Source organism: Gymnoscopelus microlampas (genome assembly GCF_963454915.1).
Source record: "Gymnoscopelus microlampas genome assembly, chromosome: 18".
Lineage (NCBI taxonomy): Eukaryota > Metazoa > Chordata > Actinopteri > Myctophiformes > Myctophidae > Gymnoscopelus > Gymnoscopelus microlampas.
This window is the reverse complement of record NC_139955.1, coordinates 30,130,614-30,144,418: the sequence shown is the minus strand read 5'-3', so window position 1 is coordinate 30,144,418 and position 13,805 is coordinate 30,130,614. Positions and strand designations below refer to the sequence as shown.

Genomic DNA, 13,805 nt, shown 5'->3' with positions numbered 1-13,805 from the left:
ACCACTGCTGCATACCACACACACACATGGTGTAAAGTAACTAAGTACATTTACTTAAGTACGATTTTGAGGTACTTTTACTTTACTGGAGTATTTCCAATTGTCTATACATCTACTTCTACTCCACTACATCTCGGAGGCAAATATTGTACTTTTACTCCACTACAATTATTTGAAAACTTTATTTACTAGTTACTTTGCAGATATAAATGATTACGTTACAAAACATACACTAACCACTTAAGCCCTATATTATGCATAGGCTATTTGAAAATAGTCCGATCTACAAGCTCACAACGCGTCGCATCGCGACGCATTGTGAGCTTGTAGATCTGCTATTTTCAAACATTTTAGTACTTTTACTTTTGGTACTTTAAGTGTAACTTTTTTGGTACATTTTGATGCCAATACTTGTGTACTTTTACTCAAGTGAATTTTGAATTCCGGACTTTTACTTGTAACAGAGTATTTCTACATTGCAGTATTGATACTTTTACTTAAGTAAAGCAATTGAGTACTTTTACCACCACTGACCACACAGTAGACTGTACATTAGATGCAAATGTGAAATTATATAATGGTATATGACAAATATTATTTGTGTTTTGCTGTGTGGTTCTGCTACCATGAATCTATCACTGCACAAACAAAGAAGCCAAACCTTGTCGTAGTGAATCTCACTTTCGCCCTTGGCGCCCTGGACATTTTCTGGTTTTCTGGTTTTCATTTAAGCTGCCTAATTAAGGACTGTTTGGTACACCAGATGAATGCAGTAAGCTACTGTACTGTACCTGGCAGAACAGAATACCTAGCAGCAGTCTGGGTTACCGGGACCCCAGGGAGAGTTGAGATCCGGCTAGAACACTGGCACACACCTTTATGCATTTGTATCATTAAGTGACAAAATAAAGCCTTCTTAACTCTTTAAGACCGGGAATGCATCTGTGTGTCATTTTTAGATTTCATTGGGCTATTACAAAATAGCAAATATACAAGCTCGTAGCCGAGTGCCATGCTATGAACTTGTAGATCTGCTTTTTTTGAAAAATCATGAAAAGTTGTGCAAATATTAGATTTTTTTTCTTTTTTCTTGCGGATATTTGTAACTCAAATCTTTGCTTCTGGGGGTTCCTGGAACTAAATATCTTACAAATGTTCGCTTTAAAAAATATATAATCCAAGATTTTGCCACAAATTTTCACGATTAAAAAAAAATAGCAGATCTACAAGCTCATGGTGCCGCGCTATGTGCTTGTAGATCTGCTATTTTTGAATACCCATAGAAATCTAACAATGACACACAGATGCGTTCCCGGTCTTAATGGGTTAATTCTCGATTTTATTTGGAAAAGGGAAAGTAGAAAATATAAATAATTGAGGGAAGAATACTGGCCATGAGCATGGGAGGTAATGTTATGTTAACACTAGCACTGTCTCCGGAGTGGTTCTCCACTGCCGGAGAAACAAAAGGTGCACACAACAACAACAACCTGCCCAAACTGTGTTTCATGGCTGATTGATGTGTGCGTTGCGGACAGGAGGAGCCCGAGAGGAAGTCTTCCTTGCCGCTGTACGTCAGCTCAGCTGCCTGCAGGGACCACCTCAAGACACCAGAGCTCTCTAGCAAAGGTTAGGATGTGCACACATACAGTATAGCGTATACCGCATAAACATAGATTACTCCCTCCTACACGCACGCACGCACGCATGCACGCACGCACACACACAGGGAAATCATTTATTTTTTCATAAACGTGAACATGAGGTCATTTACAACGTCCTTCCTTATTAACAATTCTGTTTTTGTTACAAACAATTTATGATAAACATATGAATGTTTGACGAAATTATAAATAATAAAAATGAAGAACTACAATGTGTCACATGATAATTTGGTCTCCTATCCTATAGTCCAGTGGTAGGCAACAAGCAGTCTGCAGTCAGGACTGGCCAACAGCAATAATATCTCACCCGGCAGATAATTCTGTGAATAATTTACAATATCTGACTGACAGTCCCACATATACTGTAGGCTAGAATAATGTCCAAATAGAGAATCTACCGCCAGATGAAGAATGCTTGAGCATGACTGACAGGCACATACTATCATGAATCAGACAGCCGGGGGCGCTGTTGCACTGAACTCCTCATAGTAGTGTTTTGAGTTTTGCATGAAAATGTTCTCTTGCATTTAAAGTGTGTGTGTGTGTGTGTGTGTGTGTGTGTGTGTGTGTGTGTGTGTGTGTGTGTGTGTGTGTGTGTGTGTGTGTGTGTGTGTGTGTGTGTGTGTGTGTGTGTGTGTGTGTGTGTGTGTGTGTGTGTGTGTGTGTGTGTGTGTGTGTGTGTGTGTGTGTGTGCGTGTGTGTGCGTGTGATTGTCCATCCGCCCACAGGGAGTTCATTGGAGACCACCAAGCCCACAACACCTGTGGAAAAAGAAGGGAGGAGAGCTTTCTCCCCTCCAACCCCTGTGCCACCTCAGCCAGCAAAATCCCAGTCACACCCAGCCCCCATAGCCCCCAAACCATTGTCCCAACCTACCCCATCCCCAAGAGCCCTCTCTGCCCCTACTCCGGTCCCAGTTTCCCAAAGAGTTTCTCCCTACGCAAGCCCCCCATCCCTCGCCAAAACTCCCCCTTCAACCAAGACACCACAGCCCCAAACCTCCACACACCCCAATCAAAGACCCCTAGGCCAGTCGAGTTCTACACTTACCTCCCCTCCTTTTTCAACCAGATCGTCCAATCTGGCCCAATCTGGTACAATTCCACCCAGAGCTCCAGGGCTTTCCAGCCCTACCCAACCATCCCAGAGGGGCCCGCTCAGCCCCAGTTCACCTTCTCCCTCTTTACCCCAGGATGAGCCTCCCTGGATGGCCCTAGCCAAGAAGAAGGCCAAAGCTTGGAGTGAGATGCCTCAAATTGTCCAGTGATCTCTTGGTAAAAGTCATGTCCAATGTTAGACTGAACTCTGGCACAAGTTTGCAAAACAAAAGGCCTGAGAGGGTCACATTTGGGCTTAATTGGTCAAGAGGAACAGGAAAGCAGAACAAAATAATTTTACTCTTATGTACCCATACACAAGATGTAACAATTAAGAAACCTTGAAACCTTGAACCTTGAAAGAGTCCCGAACAAAACTGATTTGCACTCCTAGCGTCTATATCTGTTCATATCCACTTACGCGCTTCTCTTCTATCTTCAGGATTTGTCTGATTGGTACCTATACCTAACCCCTCAGTCACATGACTGAGCATACACCTAGTTAAATGTTGTTTCTTTATCGCATTGTACTTTCTTTGATAAGATTGCCGTACATAATTGGGTCGATGTCATTTTTTAAATGACCTGCCAGGACCCAAATTGCCTACTTGTGGGTGTGTACATACTGTACGTGACAAAACTATCAGAATGTTGTTGTTGTGTCTGGTTGAGAGACTACATTCTGACTGGGTTCTGAGGTGTGAGTGAGAACCCATGGCCAAATACATTCTCACACCTGAAAATGTGTTTATGTTTCAGTAATAATGCACAGTTCACATTGTGTGAGATTTGCACAGATTTCACAGAAAGAAGGATAGGAATTATTCTTTTGTACAGAGTATGAATTATTCACACTGAGTTTGTTTAGAATGACACTCTTGAACTTAAAACTGATGATTTATTGATTCATCTTTGACATCAGAACGAGTTGACAGGAGGGCATCTATGTAAGCCTGTCTTTATCTTAAGGCCATGATACTTGGACAACATTTTAAGGACAATGTTGTCCACTTTTCCAATTGCCACCGGCATCATGGATGGGGGTTATGAAAGGATAAAACATTTTTTACCTTTCCTACAATTTCATTATTTTTATTCAATGTATTGTATTTTTTCAACAAAAAACAAAGAATATATTTCAATATATATTTCACAAATTAAAAAATAAATAAAAACAATCCAAAATATTCAAAATAGCTGATCTAGAAGCTCACAGCGCTTCACGTGCGATGGGTTGTGAGCTTATAGATCAGCTATTTTCACTATTTTTGAAATACAGTAAAGTGATTCATTGATCATGTATTTGTGTAAGTATGGGTCCTGGGAAGGTCTCGAGCTGAAAGGTTTGGTAACCCCTGATCCACAACACCTGAAATTGTTGCCCTTGTAAAGTCGTCTTTTGATCAATGTTTTTTTCAATATTATTACCATAACTGTCATAACACGTGACAGTGGAGACTAAACTATTCATATCAATCATGTTAATGAGAGCTGAGTATTCAGAACACATTTCAGACTGTATTAAGTATTTTCTGTTTCTTTGTTGGCTTATTGTTGGACAACTATGTATGGAATATTTGTCTGTGGTCCTGCAAAACATTATAATAATAATAATTGAACGACTACAATGCAGATTTAACATTTTTATTGTCAAATATTTTTTATTATAGTATGATAATTTGCTACATAGTATGTGGACAATGGGAGACATCTGTTACAACTACTACTCTTTTAAAAACAACACAAATAAACATTTGAAAATACAAATTGGGGCAATACAGTAGTTTGGTGCAGGGCCCAATTCATAATTTAAGGAAAGCCAATGTATTAACTTAAATTTCCATCTGTAAGTACCTTTCTCTGTCTCAATTACAGGAACTATCTATGTTTTATGCATTTTGTTTTATTTTTGTATTGCCTTTGATAATTTCTCTTGTACATAAAATGTTCAGTAAAGAACAAATGTCAGCACTTTTTTGTTGTTTCCCTGTATAATTCCAAGACCTGAAAAAAATTAAGAACTCCTCAATCTGTCATTGCTTTGTCCAACTTCCAATAATTTACTCAAGTGAGTCTAACCCTCACACATGCAGAAGAACTCTAATGCACAAAGCCTCACCATGTAACTTTTTCTTTATGAATAACTTATACTATTGGGGTGATTGTATTTTTTCTCCCTGCTCTTCTATTGAGACATTTAGATCATGTCAAAGGTCATGTCTCTACCTATAGACACTAGCTCTGGTCCATAGCGTTAGAAGGAGTTGAGAGCTCCTTCTAACGCTATGGACCAGAGCTACCTAGACACAGGATCTGACACAAATGTTGACCTGATGGTCAAGATTAAATTTATCCCCTGAGCAAGCAGGCCGGCTCTATTTGCTCAATTCACCTGCCAGTTATATGCATTGAAGACAGCTACGAGCTACTGTACTAAAAACTTAGTTTGCTCTTGTTTGTTTGCATCCAACAAGCCACACCAGTTAACTTCATGCATGAATGTTTTGCACAAGCACATTATCCATGAAAACTAACAGCTATACAGAATCAGAATCTATTTTGATACAAAATACTTCAAATGTAAATGCATCAAAAATAAACCACAAATCACTCAAAATGAAATATGAAATAGATTCCCTGGGAAGTGGTTCACAAAGCTCCACTCAATATATTTTATGTATTCTTCCACCAGCACACCTGATTAACATAGTGTCTGATCTGTAGTGGAGATTATCTTTAAATGTATATTAAAGATATTAAGGGCTTATATCACAGCTGAGTAGATTCTTGTCTGGTTCATTACTGTTCATTTCACAGTACAGACTGGGAAATTACCTGTGATGTCAGGAGAACTCATGGCCAAATGAGATTGGGAACTGTTATAATGACTGATGGGTTTCAGGTTGGAAGGAATTGACTGACATTGAGCATAAATACATTTACAAGTGAATTCAAGAACTGGAGAGACAGGGAGACCCCTATAACTGATCAAATACACTATATAGCAATGATTACTATCATAATATAGAGATATTTAACAACAACAAAAACACTTACTGCACCATTAAATGAAAGCCCAGTACTAAACTTGGGTTGTGGATTGACCTGTAACACTAGGAATCAATTCATTTCATCTGTTGAATCTGCTGGTGGTGGAATAGTATTTTGTAGCCGCTGGGGTCCCAGGCACAGGGTTGAGTCACGTCTTTAAAGGTAAGCATACCCGCTATATAAGACGTGATAAATGTGACCTATATACGTATGCTTGATCATCATAGATCACATATTCTGGACTGTAATAATAGACTGTAAATCTATAGGGTGTGAAAAAAACACATCACAGTACCTCCAAAGTACCGCTTTGGAAAATTAAGGTTAATTTGGGTCCATTTGTACACTCAGATTTAAATGAACACTGAGGATTTTACTGGGGGTGTGGACTGTAAAAAAAAGAAGAAGAAGAAAAAGAAAAAGAAAAGTATGTCAAGCAGAACTAGTCGCAACCTAGAAAACAAAAGTAGGTCATAATTACATATAATGGTTTCCTTGCCTTCTAACTTGAAGGTCCTTTTAAATAAGCAGCCTTCTTACTCTTGATTTTCATGTTTCTGCCGAGTGTTTAGTTGGTGTGTGTATTGGCACTTTAACCAAGTACTGATGCCAGATATATTTTATTTTCAGTGTGAATATGATTATTCATTTAGGTAGAAGAATATTCCTTACAAGAAATCATCAATAGTTAGTTACCACACTTAAGCACTTAAGTTAAAGCCAGATGCTTGAGTGGTTGATTCATAATGTACTTTTATTCCTTCCTAGAAATGTAGTGGTGTGAAATAAGTATCAAAACAAATTCAATACTCAAGTAAAGTACAGATAGTCAAATAATTGTATACAGTACTCAAGTAAATGTACTTAGTTACTCTCCACCACTGTATGGGTGTTTCTGCTTGTGACATATGGCTATATTATGTAGGCATTTGTGTACGCAAATAAAGCGAACAGACGTTGCCTGGTCTTTTTTGTGTTTATAGTGGATGTGTGTGCAGGGAGCCTGTAATCAGTGAGACTTACTTCAACTCCAGATGTCTTTTCTGGGTGAGTTAGGTAACAACGCCACTGCCCTACTTCTGAAAGAGCTACAAGTTTGGCGAGAGAGAGAGAGAGAGAGAGAGAGAGAGAGAGAGAGAGAGAGAGAGAGAGAGAGAGAGAGAGAGAGAGAGAGAGAGAGAGAGAGAGAGAGAGAGATTTTTTTTTACTTGTAAGTGTGCCAGGTATCCATAGCCATGGTGGCTGGCCACTGACCTTCTCATTTACAGTTTATATAACCAACCAACTTGGCAGAAAAGTGTGTGTAAGAAATATAGTGGAGAAGGCAGTCAGGGTGAGGGCTAAAGAGAGAGTAAGGGGAGATTGAGACAAAGAGGGAGACAAATGGAGGGCAAAATATCAAGAGATGGACAGAGCCAAAAAGAGGGAGTGAGGAGAGTGAGTTGGCTGATTGGAGCAATGATGTGAAAAGCTGGAGACATTATGCTGAGGTGGAAAAGCATTGGAGGATTAGATAATCTAGACTTGATATATGACCTTTTATGTTTAAATTAAATCTTATATTTGACTAATATAAGTGTTTATTATTCAGTCAATACTTGTGGTATTTTGGACGTGTGCAGATACACACTGTTTCCTTCTCAAACTGATATTGTTAACTGTACTGAGTGAGTCTGTACACTGCTGTAAAGTACAGCTACTCCTACCTATAACAGAGTGAGGTAAATGTTTGAAAATAGGGCTTTAGTGGTTTAAAAGCTCTAGGACAATAAAGTATACTATATATTAAGATGGATTAACTAGAGAGAGAATGAATAATGTTTTCTTTAGTTGTTGTTTTGGCCTGCTCACTGCATCGTTATTTATTCTATCTAAAAAAAAAAACACATCCTTTGAGACGGCAGGTCAGTTTGTGCCACTCGCACTCGGCACTGCCTGAATCATTAATGTTATGGTGCTCTTTAGTTACAATCAGCCTCTGGTCATTTTACCAACTCATACTGTACGCAGGCATGCGTGTTTTAAACTTTTCTTCCTAATGTGTGTGTGTATGTGCCAGTGTCTATACATGTGTTTTTGTGTGCATGTGCAGAGGCGGCAGAGGTTAATAAGCCTTATATAATTGTGTGCACAACAAGTGTAAAATGAGGTTACAGGAGACAACAGCAAGCCACTCTGCTCAGCTTTATAAAACATTAAGTGTAGTCTTCTATTCTTCACATAGCCTAACACCCAATAAGATTATTAATAAGAAAGTTTAAAACATAAAGACAACAACACCAGGTCCCCTTAGGGTCCTGTGACTGTTCTCGGTAGCACTTTACAATAATGACCCGTTATAAAGCATTTATAAACGTTTATAAGTAGTTTGTAGACTATTAACAAATCATTAACAACCTGTTTGTTGACATTCGTAAATGATTACTAAAACCTTTATAACTACAGTTACAAATCATTTGTAAAGTATTAGTAACTATTCATGAATAAGCCATGTATAATACATCTGTAAATGATTATTAAATCATTTGTAACTGATGTTACATAATATATACAAGCTATTGGTAGCTTGTTCATGTTTAACATATGCTTTGTTAAACATTCCTAAAGTATCTATAAATCCTTAGTACATGTTATTATGTGCCCTATAGTAAAGTGACGACAGTTCATCATTTACAACTGTCTGTTAATGTGTTTGTTCATGTTTAACATGCTTTGTAAAACATTCCTAAAATATCTATAAATTCTTTGTACATGTTATTATGTGCCCTACAATAAAGTGAAGACAGTTCATCATTTATGCCTGTCTGTTAATGTGGACTTTCTCCTTACCTGTTGCAAACTACCTGGCTTTCATGAATGCAGACACCAAACAATTACTAGAATGATCATTCATGTTAAGCAAATGATGCGTAAGACATTCGTAAAGAGTATGTAAACCATTTGTGGTGTTAGGGACCAAAAAAGTCACTACAAAGTACTACCAATCAACTCTAAATTGCCTGAAACGTACTCCTAACAGGTTTTTGGGGGGACGATTTTGGCCTCCACACTTAGTGATTATTTCGGATTTAACTTTCGTTTCGGTGGTGACCAACTTTCGTTTCGGTAGTTTGATTACAAAATGTAAGTTGTGTAAAAAATAATTGACTATACTAAGTTGTTATTTGTTTGTTTAAGTCAGGCTATACTCTACTCAGAGTCATAAGTTTACAAAATGTATTAAAGTACAGTTTGTCTTCATCACTGAAAATAACGTACATGTAAACTGATGTCATGTGCAGTTGGGGTGAAGAAACACAACCATTTCACTCCTAATAATACCTATTTGATTTGACATCCTGACTTGCTGCTGTAGCTAAGGCTTGAACCTGTTACCTGCGGCTCACTAGTCAGTGACTCTATCCATTCACCTACAGCTGTTTCCTTGGAATCTGCGGTTCTGAAACGTTTTGTTGTCAACCCCCAAATTGACATGTATTTGGGCAGTGGACCCCAATGTGAAAAGATGTAGTGTCAGGGCCCCCCATGAAAAAGATTTATATTTATGCTGTAACACATTTTTTTAAAGTTATTTGTCTTGTTTGTTGTTCAAGTCAAAGCACCAGGAAGGCTGTACTTGTCAGCCATCTGTTAGCTCAATGGGTTGAGACGCAGTATTCATGATCCAGAGGCCATGAGTTCAAATCCCATTGATGTCTTTCCTATGATTCTTTCCTTTGCAGACTGGCTTCCAGAAGATCAACTGAAAAGTACCAGGAAGGCTATATTTGTCATCCAACTGTTAGCTCAATGGGTTGAGACGCAGTATACATGATCCAGAGGCCATGAGTTCAAATCCCATTGATGTCTTTCCTATGATTCTTTCCTTTGCAGACTGGCTTCCAGAAGATCAACTGAAAATTACCAGGAAGGCTGTACTTGTCAGCCATCTGTTAGCTCAATGGGTTGAGACGCAGTATTCATGATCCAGAGGCCATGAGTTCAAATCCCATTGATGTCTTTCCTATGATTCTTTCCTTTGCAGACTGGCTTCCAGAAGATCAACTGAAGACTACCAGGAAGGCTGTACTTGTCAGCCATCTGTTAGCTCAATGGGTTGAGACGCAGTATTCATGATTCAGAGGCCATGAGTTCAAATCCCATTGATGTCTTTCCTATGATTCTTTCCTTTGCAGACTGGCTTCCAGAAGATCAACTCAAAAGTACCAGGAAGGCTATATTTGTCATCCAACTGTTAGCTCAATGGGTTGAGACGCAGTATACATGATCCAGAGGCCATGAGTTCAAATCCCATTGATGTCTTTCCTATGATTCTTTCCTTTGCAGACTGGCTTCCAGAAGATCAACTGAAAATTACCAGGAAGGCTGTACTTGTCAGCCATCTGTTAGCTCAATGGGTTGAGACGCAGTATTCATGATCCAGAGGCCATGAGTTCAAATCCCATTGATGTCTTTCCTATGATTCTTTCCTTTGCAGACTGGCTTCCAGAAGATCAACTGAAGACTACCAGGAAGGCTGTACTTGTCAGCCATCTGTTAGCTCAATGGGTTGAGACGCAGTATTCATGATCCAGAGGCCATGAGTTCAAATCCCATTGATGTCTTTCCTATGATTCTTTCCTTTGCAGACTGGCTTCCAGAAGATCAACTGAAAACTACCAGGAAGGCTGTACTTGACAGCCATCTGTTAACTCAATGGGTTGAGACGCAGTATACATGATCCAGAGGCCATGAGTTCAAATCCCACTGGTGTCTTTACTGTGATGCTTCCCTTTGCAGACTAACTTCTAGAAAAACAAGTTAAAACCACCAGAAAACCTGTAACTCTCAGCCAACAGCATAGCTCAACTGGTAGAGCGTCTGTCCAATAACATGACTTGACTTGAGTGGGTTAGATTCCCACTCGAGTCAAGTGTCCCCGGTAACTTGGGGCAACGGATAAATTGACTGATATCCTTAGTGATGCTTCCTTTTGCAGACTAACTTCTAGAAAAACAAGCTAAAACCACCAGAAAACCTGTAACTCTCAGCCAACAGCATAGCTCAACTGGTAGAGCGTTTGTCCAATAACATGACTTGACTTGACTTGAGTGGGTTAGATTCCCACTCGAGTCAAGTGTCCCCGGTAACTTGGGGCAACGGATAAATTGACTGATATCCTTAGTGATGCTTCCCTTTGCAGACTAACTTCTAGAAAAACAAGTTAAAACCACCAGAAAACCTGTAACTCTCAGCCAACAGCATAGCTCAACTGGTAGAGCGTTTGTCCAATAACATGACTTGACTTGACTTGACTCAAGTGGGAATCGAACCCACTCAAGTCAAGTCAAGTCAAGTCATGTTATTGGACAAACGCTCTACCAGTTGAGCTATGCTGTTGGCTGAGAGTTACAGGTTTTCTGGTGGTTTTAACTTGTTTTTCTAGAAGTTAGTCTGCAAAGGGAAGCATCACTAAGGATATCAGTCAATTTATCCGTTGCCCCAAGTTACCGGGGACACTTGACTCGAGTGGGAATCGAACCCACTCAAGTCAAGTCAAGTCATTGGACAGACGCTCTACCAGTTGAGCTATGCTGTTGGCTGAGAGTTACAGGTTTTCTGGTGGTTTTAACTTGTTTTTCTAGAAGTTAGTCTGCAAAGGGAAGCATCACAGTAAAGACACCAGTGGGATTTTAACTCATGGCCTCTGGATCATGTATACTGCGTCTCAACCCATTGAGTTAACAGATGGCTGACAAGTACAGCCTTCCTGGTAGTTTTCAGTTGATCTTCTGGAAGCCAGTCTGCAAAGGAAAGAATCATAGGAAAGACATCAATGGGATTTGAACTCATGGCCTCTGGATCATGAATACTGCGTCTCAACCCATTGAGCTAACAGATGGCTGACAAGTACAGCCTTCCTGGTAGTCTTCAGTTGATCTTCTGGAAGCCAGTCTGCAAAGGAAAGAATCATAGGAAAGACATCAATGGGATTTGAACTCATGGCCTCTGGATCATGAATACTGCGTCTCAACCCATTGAGCTAACAGATGGCTGACAAGTACAGCCTTCCTGGTAATTTTCAGTTGATCTTCTGGAAGCCAGTCTGCAAAGGAAAGAATCATAGGAAAGACATCAATGGGATTTGAACTCATGGCCTCTGGATCATGTAAACTGCGTCTCAACCCATTGAGCTAACAGTTGGATGACAAATATAGCCTTCCTGGTACTTTTCAGTTGATCTTCTGGAAGCCAGTCTGCAAAGGAAAGAATCATAGGAAAGACATCAATGGGATTTGAACTCATGGCCTCTGGATCATGAATACTGCGTCTCAACCCATTGAGCTAACAGATGGCTGACAAGTACAGCCTTCCTGGTGCTTTGACTTGAACAACAAACAAGACAAATAACTTTAAAAAAATGTGTTACAGCATAAATATAAATCTTTTTCATGGGGGGCCCTGACACTACATCTTTTCACATTGGGGTCCACTGCCCAAATACATGTCAATTTGGGGGGTTGACAACAAAACGTTTCAGAACCGCAGATTCCAAGGAAACAGCTGTAAGTGAATGGATAGAGTCACTGACTAGTGAGCCGCAGGTAACAGGTTCAAGCCTCAGCTACAGCAGCAAGTCAGGATGTCAAATCAAATAGGTATTATTAGGAGTGAAATGGTTGTGTTTTTTCACCCCAACTGCACATGACATCAGTTTACATGTACGTTATTTTCAGTGATGAAGACAAACTTGTACGTTATTTTCAGTGATGAAGACAAACTGTACTTTAGTACATTTTGTAAACTTATGACTCTGAGTAGAGTATAGCCTGACTTAAACAAACAAATAACAACTTAGTATAGTCAGATTATTTTTTACACCACTTACATTTTGTAATCAAACTAACGAAACGAAAGTTGGTCACCACCGAAACGAAAGTTAAATCCGAAATAATCACTAAGTGTGGAGGCCAAAATCGTCCCCCCAAAAACCTGTTAGGAGTACGTTTCAGGCAATTTAGAGTTGATTGGTAGTACTTTGTAGTGACTTTTTTGGTCCCTAACACCACAAATGGTTTACATACTCTTTACGAATGTCTTACGCATCATTTGCTTAACATGAATGATCATTCTAGTAATTGTTTGGTGTCTGCATTCATGAAAGCCAGGTAGTTTGCAACAGGTAAGGAGAAAGTCCACATTAACAGACAGGCATAAATGATGAACTGTCTTCACTTTATTGTAGGGCACATAATAACATGTACAAAGGATTTATAGATATTTTAGGAATGTTTTACAAAGCATGTTAAACATGAACAAACACATTAACAGACAGTTGTAAATTATGAACTGTCTTCACTTTACTATAGGGCACATAATAACATGTACTAAGGATTTATAGATACTTTAGGAATGTTTAACAAAGCATATGTTAAACATGAACAAGCTACCAATAGCTTGTATATATTATGTAACATCAGTTACAAATGATTTAATAATCATTTACAGATGTATTATACATGGCTTATTCATGAATAGTTACTAATACCTTTATAGATGATTTGTAACCGTAGTTATAAAGGTTTTAGTAATCATTTACGAATGTCAATAAACAGGTTGTTAATGATTTGTTAATAGTCTACAAACTGCTCATAAACGTTTATAAATGCTTTAAAATGGGTCGTTACAAATGATTTAATAATCTTTTACAGATGTATATAAATGGCTTATTCATGAATAGTTCACTACTTACTAATACTTTACAAATGATTTGTAACTGTAGTTATAAAGGTTTTAGTAATCATTTACGAATGTCAATAAACAGGTTGTTAATGATTTGTTAATAGTCTACAAACTGCTTATAAACGTTTATAAATGCTTTAGAATGGGTTGTTACAAATGATTTAATAATCTTTTACAGATGTATATAAATGGCTTATTCATGAATAGTTCACTACTTACTAATACTTTACAAATGATTTGTAACTGTAGTTATAAAGGTTTTAGTAATCAT

General features: G+C 38.6%; 1 protein-coding gene across 7 annotated transcripts in view; it reads left to right on the top strand.

Annotated features, from left to right (window-relative positions):
- LOC311033851 (uncharacterized protein) overlaps positions 1–4,732 on the top strand; it is a 59,431-nt gene extending 54,699 nt beyond the window's left edge. For all 7 annotated transcript variants that reach the window (XM_084041543.1, XM_084041542.1, XM_084041540.1 and 4 more), the window contains 2 exons: positions 1,539–1,629; positions 2,393–4,732. In XM_084041543.1, the coding sequence (XP_083897669.1) occupies positions 1,539–1,629; positions 2,393–2,931 (630 nt within the window). In that variant the 3' untranslated portion in view covers positions 2,932–4,732. The remainder of the gene's footprint in view (positions 1–1,538; positions 1,630–2,392) is intronic.
- The last annotated feature ends 9,073 nt before the right edge of the window (positions 4,733–13,805 follow it).